Source organism: Colletotrichum truncatum (genome assembly GCF_014235925.2).
Source record: "Colletotrichum truncatum strain CMES1059 chromosome Unknown Contig_0005, whole genome shotgun sequence".
Lineage (NCBI taxonomy): Eukaryota > Fungi > Ascomycota > Sordariomycetes > Glomerellales > Glomerellaceae > Colletotrichum > Colletotrichum truncatum.
Window position 1 is genome coordinate 3413496 of NW_027222402.1, and position 16353 is coordinate 3429848.

Genomic DNA, 16353 nt, shown 5'->3' on the forward strand with positions numbered 1-16353 from the left:
TATAACGGTCGCTCAACGGTCCCAGTCTACGCTGGAAGGCTTCGTTACTACGGGTCTAGATCTTTCCTGCAGTAGATTTTCTGCGTTGTCTGGGAGTTTCAGGGGTGCAGCCTGCCGCACCCGCGACAGTCTTACCGCAACGGGCATTTCATGAGAAACTAACGTCATGCCCACCTGCGCCGTGTGATGCATAACATCCAATCGGCTTACCAAAGGATGCTCCGACTGGGAATGCCTCGCTTTTCGTCGCAATATAACTGAGTTGTCCCAGCATTGTGGTGGGGTTCAACGATCGATATGTAGGGTTTGGCTAAGCTGCCAACATCGAAAGCCGTCGAATCACTTGCAGCGTGTTCGTACCCGTATTGATCGCGGAACACAGCCGATGGTAGTGATTTCCGCCCCTAATTGTAGATCTTTTCCTAAGGCCATCCGCATTGTCGCCTAATATTTGAGTATTTCAACGTCAGTCAAGCAGAAAGAAGCATTACTTTAAGTTTTCCAAGACACCCAGGGGCTCTCATTCGTGCGTTCTGGGAAATTTTGCCGAACGCATATTCAAGCAGTTTCCAGAAAACATGCCTGGAGAAAGGAAGCGGCCTAGTTTGAGCCTTGACCGCATGTTTGCCGGTGTGTTGATTTTCGTGCCATTATCGTCTGTATTAACTAACCTCATCATGACGGACCGAGCGTTAACGGCATTGATACCTGAGTCGTGTTAACATTGAACCTTCATCATCTCTGATACCAAATCGGCATTCTCAGCCGCTAGACGTTGTTTAAGCCTAGCCATATCGAAATGCTGTCGATCTCCGTTATCGCCACTGTGTCAGGCTTTGGTTACTGGTGTGGTATGACGATCAAAACCGTTTGGATTGATACGGAAACACAATTCGAATGACGAGTCTGGAAACATTGGAGTATTCCTGTGACGATAAAGAAAATAACTCGTAATATTTCCCTTGGTAAGAATGAGATCTCATGTCCTCCATCCCAAATGATCACAAAATGTGATCTCGATGCGGGGTAAAACAGCATCAAAAAAATGAGCACAGATAGTTCCTTTCTTCTGTCGTTCCAGACGGCGAACAGTCTAATTGTTATTAACGTCGCACACCCACTTCTCGCACACCCCCACATTTCGCACACCCATAAATCGCTCATGTAGAATTTTACCCTCTTCAACATTCTTTAATATCTTCACCACTTTTACAGCGATTATTATAATTCTTTGAATAGTTACTCTTATACGCTTAATGGGCCAGTATACGGAAACAGAAGTCAATCAAGCTCTCAATGCAGTTGCAAGTGGGCAGAGTGTCCGAAAGGCAGCTCATGATGCTGGAATTCCACCATCAACCCTCCAGTCTCGATTAAAGGGTTCACAGGCAAGAAATGTAGCTTTCTCTAGCTTCCAGAAGCTATCTCCAGCACAGGAAAGTCACTTAGCTGAATGGGTGCGTATCCAGGCGGCGTTAGGGCTGCCGCCAACACATCAACAACTCAAGGAATTTGCCCAGCGAATCCTAGACATCAGAGGCACTACCCAGCCACTTGGGAGAAACTGGATTCAGTTCTTTATTAAGAGAAATCCATCAATCAAGGTTCATAGAGCTAGAGCCATCGATTCTAAGCGTGTCAATGGGGCCTCAACTAATGTAATCAGGCAATGGTTTCAACAACTCGCCCTTCCAGAGATCAAGGCGATCAAACCACATCATCGCTATAACATGGATGAAACTGGTATCCTAGAAGGCAGATGATCAAATGGCTTAGTACTGGGATCATCAGAAAGCTCATCAATGCGAAAAAAACAGCCTGGGTCTCGGGCTTGGACAACTATGCTTGAGTGTGTCTCTGCAACTGGTCAGGCGCTTCCTCCACTTGTTATTTATCGAGGGAAATCGGTTCAACAACAATGGTTTCCTCTTGATATCCATAAACGTGATATTTACAGTGGTTGGAAGTTCACAGCAACTGAGAATGGCTGGACTTCAGACTCTACAGCTGTGGAATGGCTTGAGAACATCTTTATCCCTCTGACTAAGCCTGATCATCCCTCTGAGCAGAGACTATTGATCCTAGACGGTCATGGCAGTCATGAAACAACAGAATTTATGTATCTCTGTTATAAACACAAGATATATCTCCTTTTCCTACCGCCACATACATCCCACGTTCTCCAACCTCTAGACCAAGCAGTCTTTGGGCCTCTCAAGGCGACCTATCGAAAAGAGCTTGGATACCTCATTCAACACAACGATTCTACAGTTGTAGGCAAACGGAACTTTCTTACCTGCTATGGAAAAGCACGCCAGATGGCATTTTCAAGCAAGAATATCAGAAGCGGCTGGAAAGCAACAGGACTATGGCCCATTTCGATAGCTCGACCGCTCATGAGCCCTCTACTGCTTGAGAATGCTTCCAAGCCCTCAAAGCCAGGCTATTCTACGCCTATGAGGGCCTCTGATGGTGGAAAAGACGAAAACTGGGCATCTGCTACATCCATAGTAGCCTGGTCAACGCCCAAGAAGACAGTTGATCTATATGATCAACTTAGCTTATTCAGCAAGTTGGATAAAGATCAGCAAACGCAGCGACTGTTGTTTCGGAAGGTTCAAAAGGGATTTGATGAAAAGGACTATCAATTGGCTACAGCAGAGAAGAAGATTGCAATGTTGGAAGCAGAAGTTGAGGCTGGAATGGTACGGAAGCGGCGTAAGGTCCAAATGAGCCCAAATTCGAAGTTTGCCAACATTGAGGCAATTCACAAAGCCCAAATTGAGGCTGGCGAAATTGAGGATAGCTCAGATGAATCTAGCGAGCCTGAATTACCTATTAAAACTGGCGATAGTATCACAGTTGCAGGAGACGAATCAGACTTATAGTTATGAAGTTGATGAATACCTCATGATGACCCAATTTATGGGTGTGCGAAATGTGGGGGTGTGCGAGAAGTGGGTGTGCGACGTTAGCGTTGGATACCCTCCTCTAGATGAAACCTTCACAAGCTGCTGAGGCATACCTGGTTTTCTGTGACTTACTGCTTGGCTTTAAACTTCTTTCTCTTTGGGGCTTGAAAATAAAGGGCCTTCCCAGTGAAGTACTGACTGACGTGGTCGTGAACAGCCGCCATGGCCTCCCAGTCCCAGATGATGATGATTTGTTACTATTGGGAAGAATGGATAGCCAATGTGGCAGTGGCAATTTGCCAGCTCTCAAAAGAGCCTATCACTTGGCAATCTGGAAACCCGAATACGGAATTTGATTACTGGAGGGTCGTTTATATGACAAGAAAAGGGGAGTTGGGAAAGGCGGGGGTCACCTTCATGCGTAAACAGGCCACTGACATACGTTCTGTAAGACAATACTACATGTAGTCAATGCAGGAGTACCTTATTTCGGCTGTGTGTTGTTAACATATAAAGATGAGCTCTCCTTAGCCGTAAGAAGTTTTTTTTTTTTTTTTTTTTTTCCATTGCTACAGCGTGTAAGATTGGTTACGGGTTAGGTGATGGCTTCAGCATAGCTGAGCTCCATCAAGTAATTCTGTTCAACGGACCAGGTCTATACACTCTCAGTACCCCACTACAATTATGTACCCAGATTACAAGCCCCTACCGCTGCCATTTGTGCAGATGCCGTCACTTGCTCTTTTTCTGTCAATAGCAATCTAATTACTTTGCCAAGAATTTCGTGTTCTTGTTCTCAAAAGGTTGTAATGAACAGCAAATACAGAGTTTCGGGATCTAGCATGGTGGATTTCAGTAGGCGAGAAAATGAGTAAATATTCTGCGAGAAGGAACTTGGGCCTTTGACAAACAGAAACATCAATAGCTCAGAAGCAGCCCCTCAGAACGAGCCTCAAAATCATATCTAGGTCACCCGATCTTATGAGCCAAAAGTTAGCGAACCATTGGGATATATCAGTGACACGGACTCTGCTAGAGACATACGACGGTTATTAACCTTATCAACGATGGTGAAACGGCTATGATGTTTTCGTTTCTTATGCTGGCGTTTTTGGGGGGCTGATATCGAGTTACCTGCGGTAAATGAGCATGTAAAGACGGCGGAGGGAACAACAATGAGGATAGTGGTTAAGGCAAAAGGTTTCCGTAGACTGCAGCTTGAACAGCTAACTTCCACAATAGATTTATGCGATAGCCTTTCGTCCTCTCTTTTTTGTCTGTGCCCTGGTATGATAGCTGTGTATTTTACCAAAAGCTACTACACACCTGTTTCATCCGTCAATTGTTGATTCACATCTGCTTGTTGGCAAACATCGATGACTTCAATTCTTTTCTATCGTTTTAAACGCGAGTAACCATAGTACTCTATTCTCTATGTGTGTGAGAAACTTGCAGAGTTCGAAACAGGGAGTTTCGTGTGAGCCAACTTCATCTTGCACAGGCCGTTGTAAAGGTCGTTCTTCTTACAACGACCGTGCCCTGGCTGGTGAAGCTTGAAATGATTTGAACAGCAACAAATATCGGCGGCGCTCTTCACATCAAGTTACCCATTCTTAAAGGTCAGATACTGATTCGTATCTTGGTCTTGTCTTGCGGGAATGCTGCCCTTGGTTGTCATCCTCCACGCTATCACTAACTCGCCCCTGCTCTTCAGGTCGCCGTCATCTGTTTGACGAGATTTTCTGTTCCTTTGTGTCTTCATATCCGCAGAATTGTGTTTGTGCATGGCAATTGGAATGATTGCTGGGCAAATTTTCATATTTTGCGGTAGGGGTGAACTTGTCAGAATCTGACGTTAGTATTATAGTTAGAGTGCATGATGCACAACTTTTGCTACTCTACCTTGGTGAACATTGGGGATTTCAAACATTATAACATCAAGCTCTCAATTGAACACAGGGACAAACTAAAATGGTGTTATAAATATAAACATGTCGTAGGCGGGAGGATAATACCTCAAGTTGAAGATTCCCTATTCATCCAGTTCGGGAATAACGGACTTGGTGCTCGGCTACTAGCGCCAGTCTCCTATCGCCCAAAGTGAGCGACTTTATCCGGACCTCACCGTTCTTCCCCTCTTTTCACCGTGCCAAGCCTCCGTACCAAGACATCGATTCATCAAAATCTATCACCGCCAAGCCTCCCGAGTCATGGCCTCCACATCTACCGCCCCGGCCCGTGCGGACGTGACTCTCCGTGTAGCTACGCTGCAGGATGTTGACGCGCTTGCGGCCATTGCCGACGCGGCGTTCCAGACAGATTCACATACTCAGCTCAAAGCTGTGTTCAACGGTGCTGCTTCATTCAAGGATGGCATGCGTGAAGGGCTAAAATCGTGGCTGGCGTCACCGAAAGTTGACCTGATTGTCGCCGAATCATGTGGAAACCCCGTCGGGTGGGTTGGATGGGCGCGACGAGGGTTTGCGGGGGATACCGACCTACCTCTGTCAGGTCCCGCCGAAGAACCGAAAGCAGTCACAGCACACGAGGCCGATCCGTTGAAGCCCAATACCGTAAAGGACCTTGAGCAGCTTACGAACGCGTCGATGCAGTATTGGGTCTGTCGACTCATGCCTGAAGGCTGCCGCTGTCGTATCGTTGTCAGCTGCGTTGTGCATCCGGATCATCAGGGGAGGGGTATAGGCTCGAGACTTATACGCTGGGGAACGGATAAGGTAGACCAAGAAGGGATATTCTGCTGGGTGCAGTCCTCAATGTCTGCCGTAGCCGCATACCAAAAGTATGGCTTTCGGGAGGTTGGTAGACTGGAAGCTAATCTGGACGTGTATGCTGAAGGAAAAGAGCCCGGGGAAGAGTTTGAAAAGATCACAGGCAGCCGGGAAACCTGGGGAAACTATGAGTGGGTGTATATGCGAAGGGAGGCCAAATCGTGAACAAGTTCTCACGACACCCCCCAATAAACTCTTCTCGATGGAACGTGATAAATACACATTCATAAATAGATGTATTACAGGCCAACAATTTTGCAGAGCGCCACAAGCCCCCATACCCCCGCCAATGGATTCAGCAAGTCCTGCACCTTCATCGAGTCCGAAATTGCTTCATTGAAATCATTCATCATCGGGACCTTGGGCTTTGTAACCCAAAACGATCGCATGTACCGGTGTCCATAGGTCAGGCCAGCGGCAAGGATGATGGGCCACCCGATGGTAAAGACTCCCACGCCTCGGGGTACTACGAGGGAGAAGGCTACACCGCTGATGGCGGAAACAAGGCACTGCTTAACATGTTAGTCGATTTTCCCCCATCCCTTAGAGAAACGAGCTTGAGTGATGAGACGAGTCTCGTGCGGAAGGACTCACGCCCACGAGGCCTGTACCAACGGTGTACCGGATCTCCCAGAGGTTCTTCTCGGCCGTTCTGCTCCATTCAGCAGCTTTCTTGGCTTTATCTTCGTATTTAAGAAGCCTTGGGATAGAGTCCGCCGAATGATAAAGACCATAGCCGCTGATCACAGCGATGAGGACGCCCAGGATGTTTGTGGGAAACGCCATTCTTGGACAAGGATATTCGATGATGAGATGATTGGCCGTGGTTGTTTGCCTTCGCTGCTAGAGCTTAAGGAGCGCCGCGATCTTTGCCGTTTTGGTTGTACTATTGTATTACTCACTGATGAAAATAATACGGATGCCGATTAAATATTTTGAGCTGTGGTTGTTTTTTAAAAGACAGGTTATGAGCGAGCACATGCAGTAGAATGTTTTCGGCCTGCTTGGCTGCCGCGGTAGTGACGTCATGGCGTAATATGTGATTTCAGCCCACCTTGGTCATTGAGCACTTAAATCCTCTGCTCAACACAATGGGATGGACAATGTAAAACGCGCTTTGTCATTTTCACTATTGCTTCGCACCGATATAAACTCTGATGGCTTCTGAATCGGGATACATGAGTTAATCAATGCCATCCCATAATGACGTAGACCTAGGCTTGTAAACGGAAGTAAAGTAAAGTAGGCAGTAATACAAAACGCCAGTCGTTGTATGGGCACTAGGATGCATCTTAGATCCTATTTACTTGATGGCCATCTCACTCCTTCAACGATAATTTGAAAGTATGGAGGGCGTAGGCATTGACGTAGGGCGAGTGGGACCCTAAATGGAAAGCTTTCAGCATCCTGAACAGAATCTTGACCAGTTCGGTGTCATGTTGTCCAGCCAATGACGTAAACACATCGAATTCCGTTTGAATGATTAGATGATTATAGCTTTACATTTCAACATTCGAAAATAAGTAGAATGAACGATACTAGACAAAATTCTAGGATAGGCTGCAAGGGTTAGTTCGAATGCCCTTGTTAGCAATTCTCTCGATGGAGACGGATAACAATATACTTTTCCCCAGATACCACAAGGTATTGAGTTTGAATTGTTGATATAGTAGCTTGCAGAGTCTATAATGAAATAAAACTGTGTCAATACGACTACAATGATAGTATGCACATTTTTCCTCATTGATTGAGGATGGACTCATACCAAGCTTACCGCGACCCGGACCAACTCAGTCTGATGTTGGTTAAATTCTTTAATACTCACAAACTTGAAGTCACATTTGAAAGCTGGTTCTAGATCAAGTCTTAAGATTGTATACCCTTCATTGGTAAGTACCTTAGTATCCTTGGTCAATCGTGTTCCGGGGGTCTCTGGCCGTATCCAAGTGGGCACTGCGGAAAATAAAAGATAATGAGGAGACGAGCATATCCCCGGTAGCGGTACGGATCTAGAGGGAAACCCCGCAATTTCCTCAGATCCATCAAGTTTCCACCTACCGCAGACATTAGGATCGTCGCAAAACCATTACAAGACACCCGTAATCTACCTGACCCTGGCATAGGTACTGAAAAAAGTCTTTCATCGATGCACAGAAGCCAAAACTTGGGTGAACAAAGATTGCAAAATAGTTGCACTCAAACGAACTTCAGATCCAAGAGTTCACGCAACCATGAACGTATTTGGGTTTACTTGTCTTCAGAAAGGCCGAATATGATTTCCGGTCACATGAGATAGCATAAACTGACGCCGGAAGCTTGGCAGAAAACTTAAGGCAAAGCATAGGTCTGCTGGCTTGAGACTGACAAGATGTCCATGAGGATATCAGAGGACAAAGGTTCATCTCAAGTTCTATGGTGAAAAGGATTCGTCGACATAGCAATTGAAGTATCGATGCATGCTGAACCTGAGCCTTGAATCAAGCAAAGGCATTGGGTGCAATACTCTGAATCAATTGCGGCTCGATTGTTTTTCTTTCCAAAATGCTTTGATTCTGTAACTTTCGGTCAATTTCAAGGCATATTCTCACGTGGACTTAAACTTCGCATTTGTCCCTCCTTTCTCGGTATTTCTGCTAGTGCTACGTTCAAGATTCTAGACAGCCAAAACCTTTCACCTCCCATCTTCCGAGCCATCCGGCGACATGATCACAGTTTCCGGGTGGGCCCCGGGTCGTTATCGGCCTTCACAGTCGGCTTTTCGGGACCTTAATTCTCTTCAGCATTTCGTGCCAACTTTAATGCCAAGAAGGTTAAGAGGCTTAGAAATTCTTCCATCTGAATTTAGGAAAACATTGAAAACCAAAGGAGACGGTCTCGGTCATTAATAAAGAAAAGAGTGAATAAAAGAGGGGCTCCCAAGGGATATGCAAATCAATGTCTTAGTAAACGAGGGCAAAAGCGACGTGTTCGGCTGCTTTTGTAAGGAGTGCCAGATCCTGACGTCTGACTCGTTGGCATTGAGCTGGCTTAACTCTATATAAATTGCATACGAGGTCATAATGGCTGCCGATCTGAAATTGGGTCCATATTTGTCCTTAACTTAGATCTCCTTAGTTGCTTGGCATACTATGTAGGAATCAGGGACACCTCCCAAGCAGTTTCCCCTTATGTTGCAATAAGCATATAAGTCACTGGGAGTACTTGTACCGCTCGACAATAGTTCGTCCGAACTTGAGTTTCACAACCAGTTATCACCACACTCACACCACCACAGACAGCCCATAATGTTCTCCTCCTTCATTCTGACGACTCTTCTCGCTGCAGGTAGCGCCCACGCTGCCGTCGCGCAAGGACAGTGGGGTGTTCGCGCCGACTTTTCGCGTAAGTAGAGATCTTGCCCCGTTAGCAAGCTTAGCACGGTGATGTAGAGCCATTCGCATCGATCGCATATCTAACGAGACCAACCCCAGGCTGCGACAGCACAACCCCACTAGAGGCCATCCTTGAAGGTGCAAAGAGCCAGTCCTCACCAGCAACCGGGATTACCGATTTCAGTATCCCATCACCCTTTGACGGCAGACTGGTTATAAAGGTTGCCGGCGCAGTGGGCTTGGGCTCCCCCTATCCACCGCAGCAGGTTGATGTCGACGTGTTTGCCCAGGCAACGGCCGGAGACCCCGGCGTCTGGGCCAACGCTACAGTGAAACCTGGGACTGGTCAACCTGCTTCAGTTGCGCAGATTTCTTGGAACACGCGACCCGACGTAACAGTTGAGCCTGCCGAGAATGAAGCGGTTTCAGTGGAGACAATCTTCAACGGAGGCAGTTTGATTGTTTACTATGTAAGTTTGATCCCGCATCAGCAAGCTCGGGTTTCTGTGCTAGAATATATACTGATGCTTGCGGAATCCAGTGCGGCGTTCCCGATACTATCGGTCCCATCGCATAGAGAATGCGGTGAGAAACGAGATGTTACTGGTTTCAGATGTCGTGTACTATCATAGGCAAGCCAAAATCAAAATGAAAATGATATCTATGTGTTTAGTCATTTGAGAACTAGTTTCATCCTGGTCAAGCCATACCTTGCTCGTCAGTATTGCAAAATGTTCAAACGTCGAATGTCCTCAGAGCCACAACATGATTTGTATTCATCAACAATCGGCATATATTTTTAAATACGAGTTTCCAGGATTTTGTTTCCGACACCTACTTTGTAACTAGTTTGGATCTGTAAAAGAAAAGAGGACATGGCTCAGCAGAAGCAATATTTGGCGGAATAAGGTGTGCTAAGTATATCAGGGCCGTCTTCAATTTCCCGCCTCCATTGCCTCACAGAATCCTCGCCACTGATGTTGGTTGACTAGAACATGGCTTTTCTAGTGTAGCCACGGCATTTCCTATCTTGGACCTCGATGTTACATAGCTTTGGATCCTCCAATACCTCTGCAGTCCATAGTACTCGGCCGGTTAGACAAGCCCTGACTGATGATTATTTGACCACTCATCCTCTCGCTACGCCTTCTGTCTGTTTCCGTGCCGCACTTGGTGGGATCACAACCAACAGGGCCCACCGTTTCTAAACTTTCTCATTCACGTGTGCTCAGGACTTGCATATGCCAAGGACTCTTGCAGCAGCTGAAAGAAAAAGGCAACGGATGCCTTCTCATTCAGCGAAAACATGGGAGAGGGGGCCGAATAAATTGGCAGTTGATCCATGCGCCACCTTTCTAGCTTTCTCATTCCACAGCGCAGTAACAACATGGCACCGACTAAGGAATTCGAGGGCGACGAGTTCTCAAATAATTTGTTCAGTGATTTGGCGCCGTTGCTCACACTATTTGGAGAACAGGTGACCAAGCAATTCCTCAGTATGAGCATGGGCTGGGCAGACAACATTCTCCTAGCCATGGGACCTCTAGGCACCATCACCATCATGGTCAGCGCGATACGCGTTGGTGGCGGGAAACGGATGAAAGCTCTTGTTGGTCGGCAAGTAGCTGTTTTTGCCTTGTAGACCTTGGCCAATGCGTAGCAGAGCACGGGAGAGTCGATCAATAGCCGAACAAGAGCTTCTCTCGTCAACTTCCGAGAATGTCTGTGAGTTATGGAGCGGCCGACAGGTCGTACGTTTGATTGGGGATTCAGGTAGTATGAAGGCTATGCTCATCGCACACGATGGAGAGGTTTTCGATCTTAAAAAAGCCTTCAACAAACGTTACATTGAAACTGACGTCGGTGTCATGGAAGCCTATCTCGATGAGACTCTCAAGTGGGAGTTAGAAACCATTTACAATGCCGCTCCGAACCTGGCCCTCAATGTAGGTAGCGGCACAGCATCATCGCAAGAATTACATGCTTGGGCAAGCCTAGGAATTCTTCTCCAACTGTTCGGAATAGCATTTCCGGGTATCACAACATACTATTGGAAATGGGATAAAGCTGGAAGCCCTATAGCTGGTTACGCATACATATGCTTCTGTACAGGCACAACTTTCTTGATAACAGGCATATTGTTATGTGGTCATGTAATTGAAGGGGTTACTAAGGAGCGGACATTCTCTCTCACAGAAATGGGAGCCCAGGAAGGGCTAAAGTTCTTTAGTCTTCAGCATAGACAAACTGTCGGCGATCAGCAATTCCCATCTTGCGTCATAATCCATTCTAAGGATGATAACAAACTCAGAACCTCGCGGTTAAGCAGCATGAGCTACCGGTACGTAGCAGAACACAACTTAAGGTATTGAAAGCTCAGATGATTATAGGAACTTAGTTACTGTTTCGACCATCATTACACTTGCCGGATATGTTGTTCAGTTTGTCGGTCTCCGTGCTCTTCATTGGTCAGCTACGATTATTCAGTTGAGCATTACCGTCATCCTTGCCGCGATTCGGGCCTGGGTAAGGAGAAGCCTTGCATCAGACCCAATGAATTCCTCGGCGGTACCGGGATATGAGCTGGCCTGGCTCACACTCTACGTCGTTTCCGACAGACGAAAAACCACTGGAACAAGTAAAAGCGCCATCGAACGTGGAAACCCCCAGAAATACGGCTATTCTAGAATCCGTGAAATGTTCCGTCAACATTTGCGTGGTGACATGAATATTCAACAGTTGAATATTGATAACACTGGGTTTCTCTGGGAAATCATTTCAGGTCAACGACAAGACGCCAATCTCACAGATAACGTCACCTACAATCAGCTGACTAGTCCCCTACGCGGGCCGTTGAAAGTCTCTCTAGAGGTTCAGCCTAAGAACCACGCTCCCCACGCGTATCACACAGGTGCAGACAAGCTAAATCCACTTCAAACCTATTTACTGATTAACTCGAGTACTGCTATCCGTATTGAGGGCGATAGCAGTGATGCTGCGCAAAGGTCGAAAGCTCTCTGTGCCGTAATTGAAAACAGTATGAATGCTTTGAGTGTTCAGGATACAATAACATGGAAGCAGGAGTTCGCACCAGTGCTTCTGGGTGACGGGGAGCAAACAGAAACCATAAACCTGTGCTGGGGGTTCAACGTAACGGATTGCCGAACCGGAGAATACCATTTGCATCGAACACGGGAACGTCTTTTTTCCCACCTAGAAAGACAAAGGATTCGCAGCTCAGGGATCCCCGGCGTCAACTCTTATCGTTGGAAGTTGACGCATCCCGAAGTATTCCAGGCGGCATTATCCTTATCGCTATACACAGACGCAACTCGGACTGCTTGTAGCCCATCACATGTGCAAGAGAATGATAGACCAACAACTTATGAAACGTTCGGCCGGGTAGTTGGGTACGGAAAACAAAGTCAATTGAAGAAGAAGTTAGCTCAGCTAAACGAATGGCTCGACCATACTTACTACTCATTTATTATGTTGATTTTCAAGACGAGAGCTTTGAGCGCCCAAGCATGGAAGAGTCGGAAAACTTTGGTGGATCGTATCTGGGAATGTTCCTCTCATCGACGGCGGCTGAGTGAGTGTCCCCGTTGAATTACATCAGGTCATTTAAACTAAACCAGGGTCTTAGCATCAACGCCAAAAATGCGTCTGCAGAGCGAGTACGAGATATTGTCATTGAAGGGCGTCCCGGGTCATCCAAGACCTTACAGTACGCCCAAGAGCTATTCTCTCTTTTTATTCTTGCGTTAGCATCGGCTATTGAGAAGATAAACGGCGATGGAATGGAAAGTAGGCGGAATATCGGTGGTATCAACCCAGTAAGAGAGCACCCTGTCTTCCGCCTGATTGCGGATGAGGCGGTGAAGGCAGGATTAGCGCAAGACACGCAGGAAGCATATACATTGATTATACCGGCCTTTGCCAACTATGACCTCCTTCCGACTGAGTCCAGAAATTCAGTCCAGGAATATTCATCAGTGGTGAGATTTCTATAGTCTATAGACTGGGCAGGGTAGAAAAGCCTTGATTAATGCTTACCTTGGTTAGCCACACACCCTCCTGCTACGCCTTCTGTCTGTTTCCGTGCCGCACTTGATGAGATCACAGCCAACAGCGGCCATAGATAAGATGCCAACCCCGTTAACGTACATGATAAGCGAGTGAGACAGACAAGCGAGTGAGACAGTAAACCGCGACCGTCGCACCTTGACGCGACCGGCACCTTTTCCTCTACAATAAATCATGGAATCAGCTAGTATTGAAAGAAGGTTACAAATTGCCCTTCAAGCAATGAGAAATGACCCAAAACTTAGTGCTCGGGCCGCAGGTGCACTCTATACAGTCAGTCACGCAACATTAAGCCGGCGACTAAAGGGAATAGTCTCACGACGCGACAGCATGCCTAATTCACGGAATTTATCAGATTTAGAAGAGAAGACAATAGTTGAGTATATTCTCGACCTAGATGCGCGATCATTTCCTCCCCGGCTGAGTGGTGTGGAAGAAATGGCCAATCGACTTCTCGCAGAGCGCGACGCGCCTCCAGTTGGGAAGCGCTGGGCTTCTAATTTCGTCAAGCGACAACCATAGCTTAGGACGCGTTTCTTTCGCAAGTATGACTATAAGAGAGCTTAATGCGAAGATCCAGAGGTGATTCGTGGCTGGTTTTCGCTTGTGAAGAATACAATTGCGAAGTATGGTATTGCTGATGCTGATATCTACAACTTTGATGAGACCGGCTTTATGATGGGCGTTATTGCTTCTGGAATGGTTGTTACAAGTGCTGAAAGGCGTTCAAATACGAAGATGACACAGCCTGGCAATAGGGAATGGGTTACAGTTATCCAGGCTATTAATTCCCAAGGGGAGAGCATCCCGCCATACATCATCGTTGCAGGCCAGTATCACCTCTCAAGCTGGTATACAGAAACCTCTCTTCCGGGCGATTGGGCTATTGCAACGTCTGAAAATAGATGGACAACAAACGAGAGAGGTATTGACTAGATCAGACACTTCGACATTTATACAAAACTACGTACGTCTAGGAAATATCGCCTCCTCGTTGTTGATGGTCATGAAAGTCACCACTCCGCAGCCTTCGAGCTCTTTTGTCAAGAAAACAACATTATTACACTGTGCATGCCGGCTCACTCGTCTCATCTACTTCAACCCTTAGATGTTGGTTGTTTTCAGCCGTTAAAGAATGCCTACGGTCGGCAAATTGAGAATAAGATGCGGCGAGGCACAACCCATATCTCGAAGGAAGATTTCTTTGCAGCATTTCACGAAGCTTTTAAGCAGTCTTTTACGAGGAAAAATATCCAGGGAGGTTTCCGAGGAGCTGGACTTGTCCCTTTGAATGCAGAAAGTGTTCTCTCAAAGCTGGATGTAAAGTTCCGAACGCCAACGCCTGAGGAGGGGGTCCCTCAGACACCAGACCCTTGGATCTCTAGGACGCCGAGCAACCCAAGCGAAGCAAGATCACAGTCTACTTTTATTAAGAGTCGAATCTCACGCCACCGAAGCAGCTCTCCAGCATCAATTTATAGTGCTGTGAGTAAGCTAGCCAGAGGGACAGAAGGACTAGGGCATCGGGTAGCATTACTAGAGTCAGAGGTTCAAATCCTTCGAGAGGAGAATGCAATATTAAGTCGGCGTCGAAGGGCTAAGAAAACACGTCTACAGAAAGGAGGAAGTCTTACTATATCTACTGGAGAGGATATACAGTCGCAAAGAGAGGCAGACACGCAACTACAAGAGGAAACGCGACGGAGTAGTGGTCGCAAAGTGAGGTCTGAGACGACTCATCGTCGGTGTGGCGTATGCGGGAATACAGGCCACAACGCGAGAACATGTCAATTTATTGAGGAAACATCCGAAGAACAGGAATCCGAGTAGTATTAATCAATCTAAGATTTCTTGTTATAGATTTCGATATTATTGTCGCGAAGGTCTGGTTTACTGTCTCACTCGCTTGTCTGTCTCACTCGCTTATCATGTACGTTAGTTTTATATGGAAATAGTGCCAAGTCCGTAGGTTAATATTAGGTAAACGATGTTAATTGCATTATTGAATGCCGCTTCATTTTCAGACGTCCATGTTGCGTCGACGAGGCCTGCTATTTGAGAGTGCTGGGCAGGATCTTCATAAAATCAGAAGCCACTCTGTCATCCAATGTGGGCGAAATTAAAAATGCGGTCAGGTAATTCTTGCTCAATCTGAACCAAATTTTAAATGACATTTTGTGAGCTTCAATGACCTTCTGAATTGTTATTGATGTTTGAGACACACTTTTTGATGCTCAACGCAGAATACCTCAAGGTATTGGGCCAATATTTTACCTTTTTTCCAATATGGGCCGTTTACTATTGTTGGTTGTGTTGAGATCAAAATAGCGGGAAAAAAAAAAAAAAACTCTGGCAAATCTCAGTTTGATAGTGAATAACATCGTGAACAACACAGATTCACCAAAGCCAAGAGATCACAAGGCCAAACTCGGGTCAAATTTTGAGGCTGCGCGAGTCAAATTCACCTTGTCACACAGCGGGTAAGCCATGCCTTCAGCCTCGTCCTACCAGAGCAGAGACTACTCACAATGTGAACTGGGTATGTGCACCGGTGATTATCGAACTTACTGTCTGACGACCGAAACCTAACTTAAATAAAACTTAAGAATACTAGAAGCGAGACAGAGCTTGATGTGAAATCTTAGCTGAAAATGTACACTGAGATTGCTACACTGCAGTACTAGGTGGATCACATGGTTCTCCTGAGCCTTGACGGGAAGAAGGAAGGGTTGCCCGTCTCCTCGCACACGGAGAACCGTTCAACGAGGAGATTTTATCTCCATCTGGAGCTTAAGCTGCGTTTGCCGGGTTATCCCATCGAATGCCCCGTGACGGCATTTTCGGCAAGTCAATCGGGGATCTCATGCCCATTGGTTTCAATAAATCATAAGCCGAGCTTTCCGATTTTTTTTCCTTTTCTCTAATTTCTAGGTATGTCGGAGATACCGGTAATCTCTGTTAAAACAGAAGCTTAATCAGAATACCTTGCAAATGAACATACATGGTTAGAACCTCGTAATGCTTATATATGTGTCGATTGAAGTAAGGTACCCGGGAAATGTGGCCAAGTTTCCCAGGCTTAGCAAGTATAGTGTCTTCTGGCATTCGATGGGATATGACGAATACGATTAGTGGCCAACAAGTGGATTATGAACGACACCGCCTCTGTGAAAGTCAAGATGTGCCTTACGAAAG

General features: G+C 46.4%; 7 protein-coding genes across 7 annotated transcripts; 6 read left to right on the top strand and 1 right to left on the bottom strand.

Moving 5' to 3' along the window:
* Window positions 1–1256: 1256 nt before the first annotated feature.
* On the top strand, window positions 1257–1763 carry CTRU02_208995 (transposase; the record flags this gene model as incomplete). Its single annotated transcript, XM_070205186.1, has 1 exon — window positions 1257–1763. One exon carries the CDS (start codon window positions 1257–1259, stop codon window positions 1761–1763), a length of 507 nt encoding a protein of 168 aa, XP_070061261.1.
* Window positions 1764–1802: 39 nt separating this feature from the next.
* On the top strand, window positions 1803–2888 carry CTRU02_208996 (transposase; the record flags this gene model as incomplete). Its single annotated transcript, XM_036726052.2, has 1 exon — window positions 1803–2888. The coding sequence occupies one exon, from the start codon at window positions 1803–1805 to the stop codon at window positions 2886–2888; it is 1086 nt and encodes a 361-aa protein (XP_036582245.2).
* A 2234-nt stretch (window positions 2889–5122) lies between these two features.
* CTRU02_208998 (GNAT family) lies at window positions 5123–5866 on the top strand (the record flags this gene model as incomplete). Its single annotated transcript, XM_036726051.1, has 1 exon — window positions 5123–5866. One exon carries the CDS (start codon window positions 5123–5125, stop codon window positions 5864–5866), a length of 744 nt encoding a protein of 247 aa, XP_036582244.1.
* Window positions 5867–5940: 74 nt separating this feature from the next.
* CTRU02_208997 (uncharacterized protein) lies at window positions 5941–6487 on the bottom strand (the record flags this gene model as incomplete). The annotated part of the gene is made up of 2 exons (XM_036726050.1): window positions 5941–6210; window positions 6296–6487. 2 exons carry the CDS (start codon window positions 6485–6487, stop codon window positions 5941–5943), a joined length of 462 nt encoding a protein of 153 aa, XP_036582243.1.
* Window positions 6488–8985: 2498 nt separating this feature from the next.
* CTRU02_208999 (uncharacterized protein) lies at window positions 8986–9704 on the top strand (the record flags this gene model as incomplete). Its single annotated transcript, XM_070205187.1, has 2 exons — window positions 8986–9082; window positions 9172–9704. 2 exons carry the CDS (start codon window positions 8986–8988, stop codon window positions 9702–9704), a joined length of 630 nt encoding a protein of 209 aa, XP_070061262.1.
* A 755-nt stretch (window positions 9705–10459) lies between these two features.
* On the top strand, window positions 10460–12681 carry CTRU02_209000 (ankyrin repeat protein; the record flags this gene model as incomplete). The annotated part of the gene is made up of 3 exons (XM_070205188.1): window positions 10460–10689; window positions 10736–11422; window positions 11463–12681. 3 exons carry the CDS (start codon window positions 10460–10462, stop codon window positions 12679–12681), a joined length of 2136 nt encoding a protein of 711 aa, XP_070061263.1.
* An 807-nt stretch (window positions 12682–13488) lies between these two features.
* On the top strand, window positions 13489–14988 carry CTRU02_209001 (transposase; the record flags this gene model as incomplete). Its single annotated transcript, XM_070205189.1, has 3 exons — window positions 13489–13662; window positions 13741–14051; window positions 14100–14988. 3 exons carry the CDS (start codon window positions 13489–13491, stop codon window positions 14986–14988), a joined length of 1374 nt encoding a protein of 457 aa, XP_070061264.1.
* Window positions 14989–16353: the final 1365 nt, after the last annotated feature.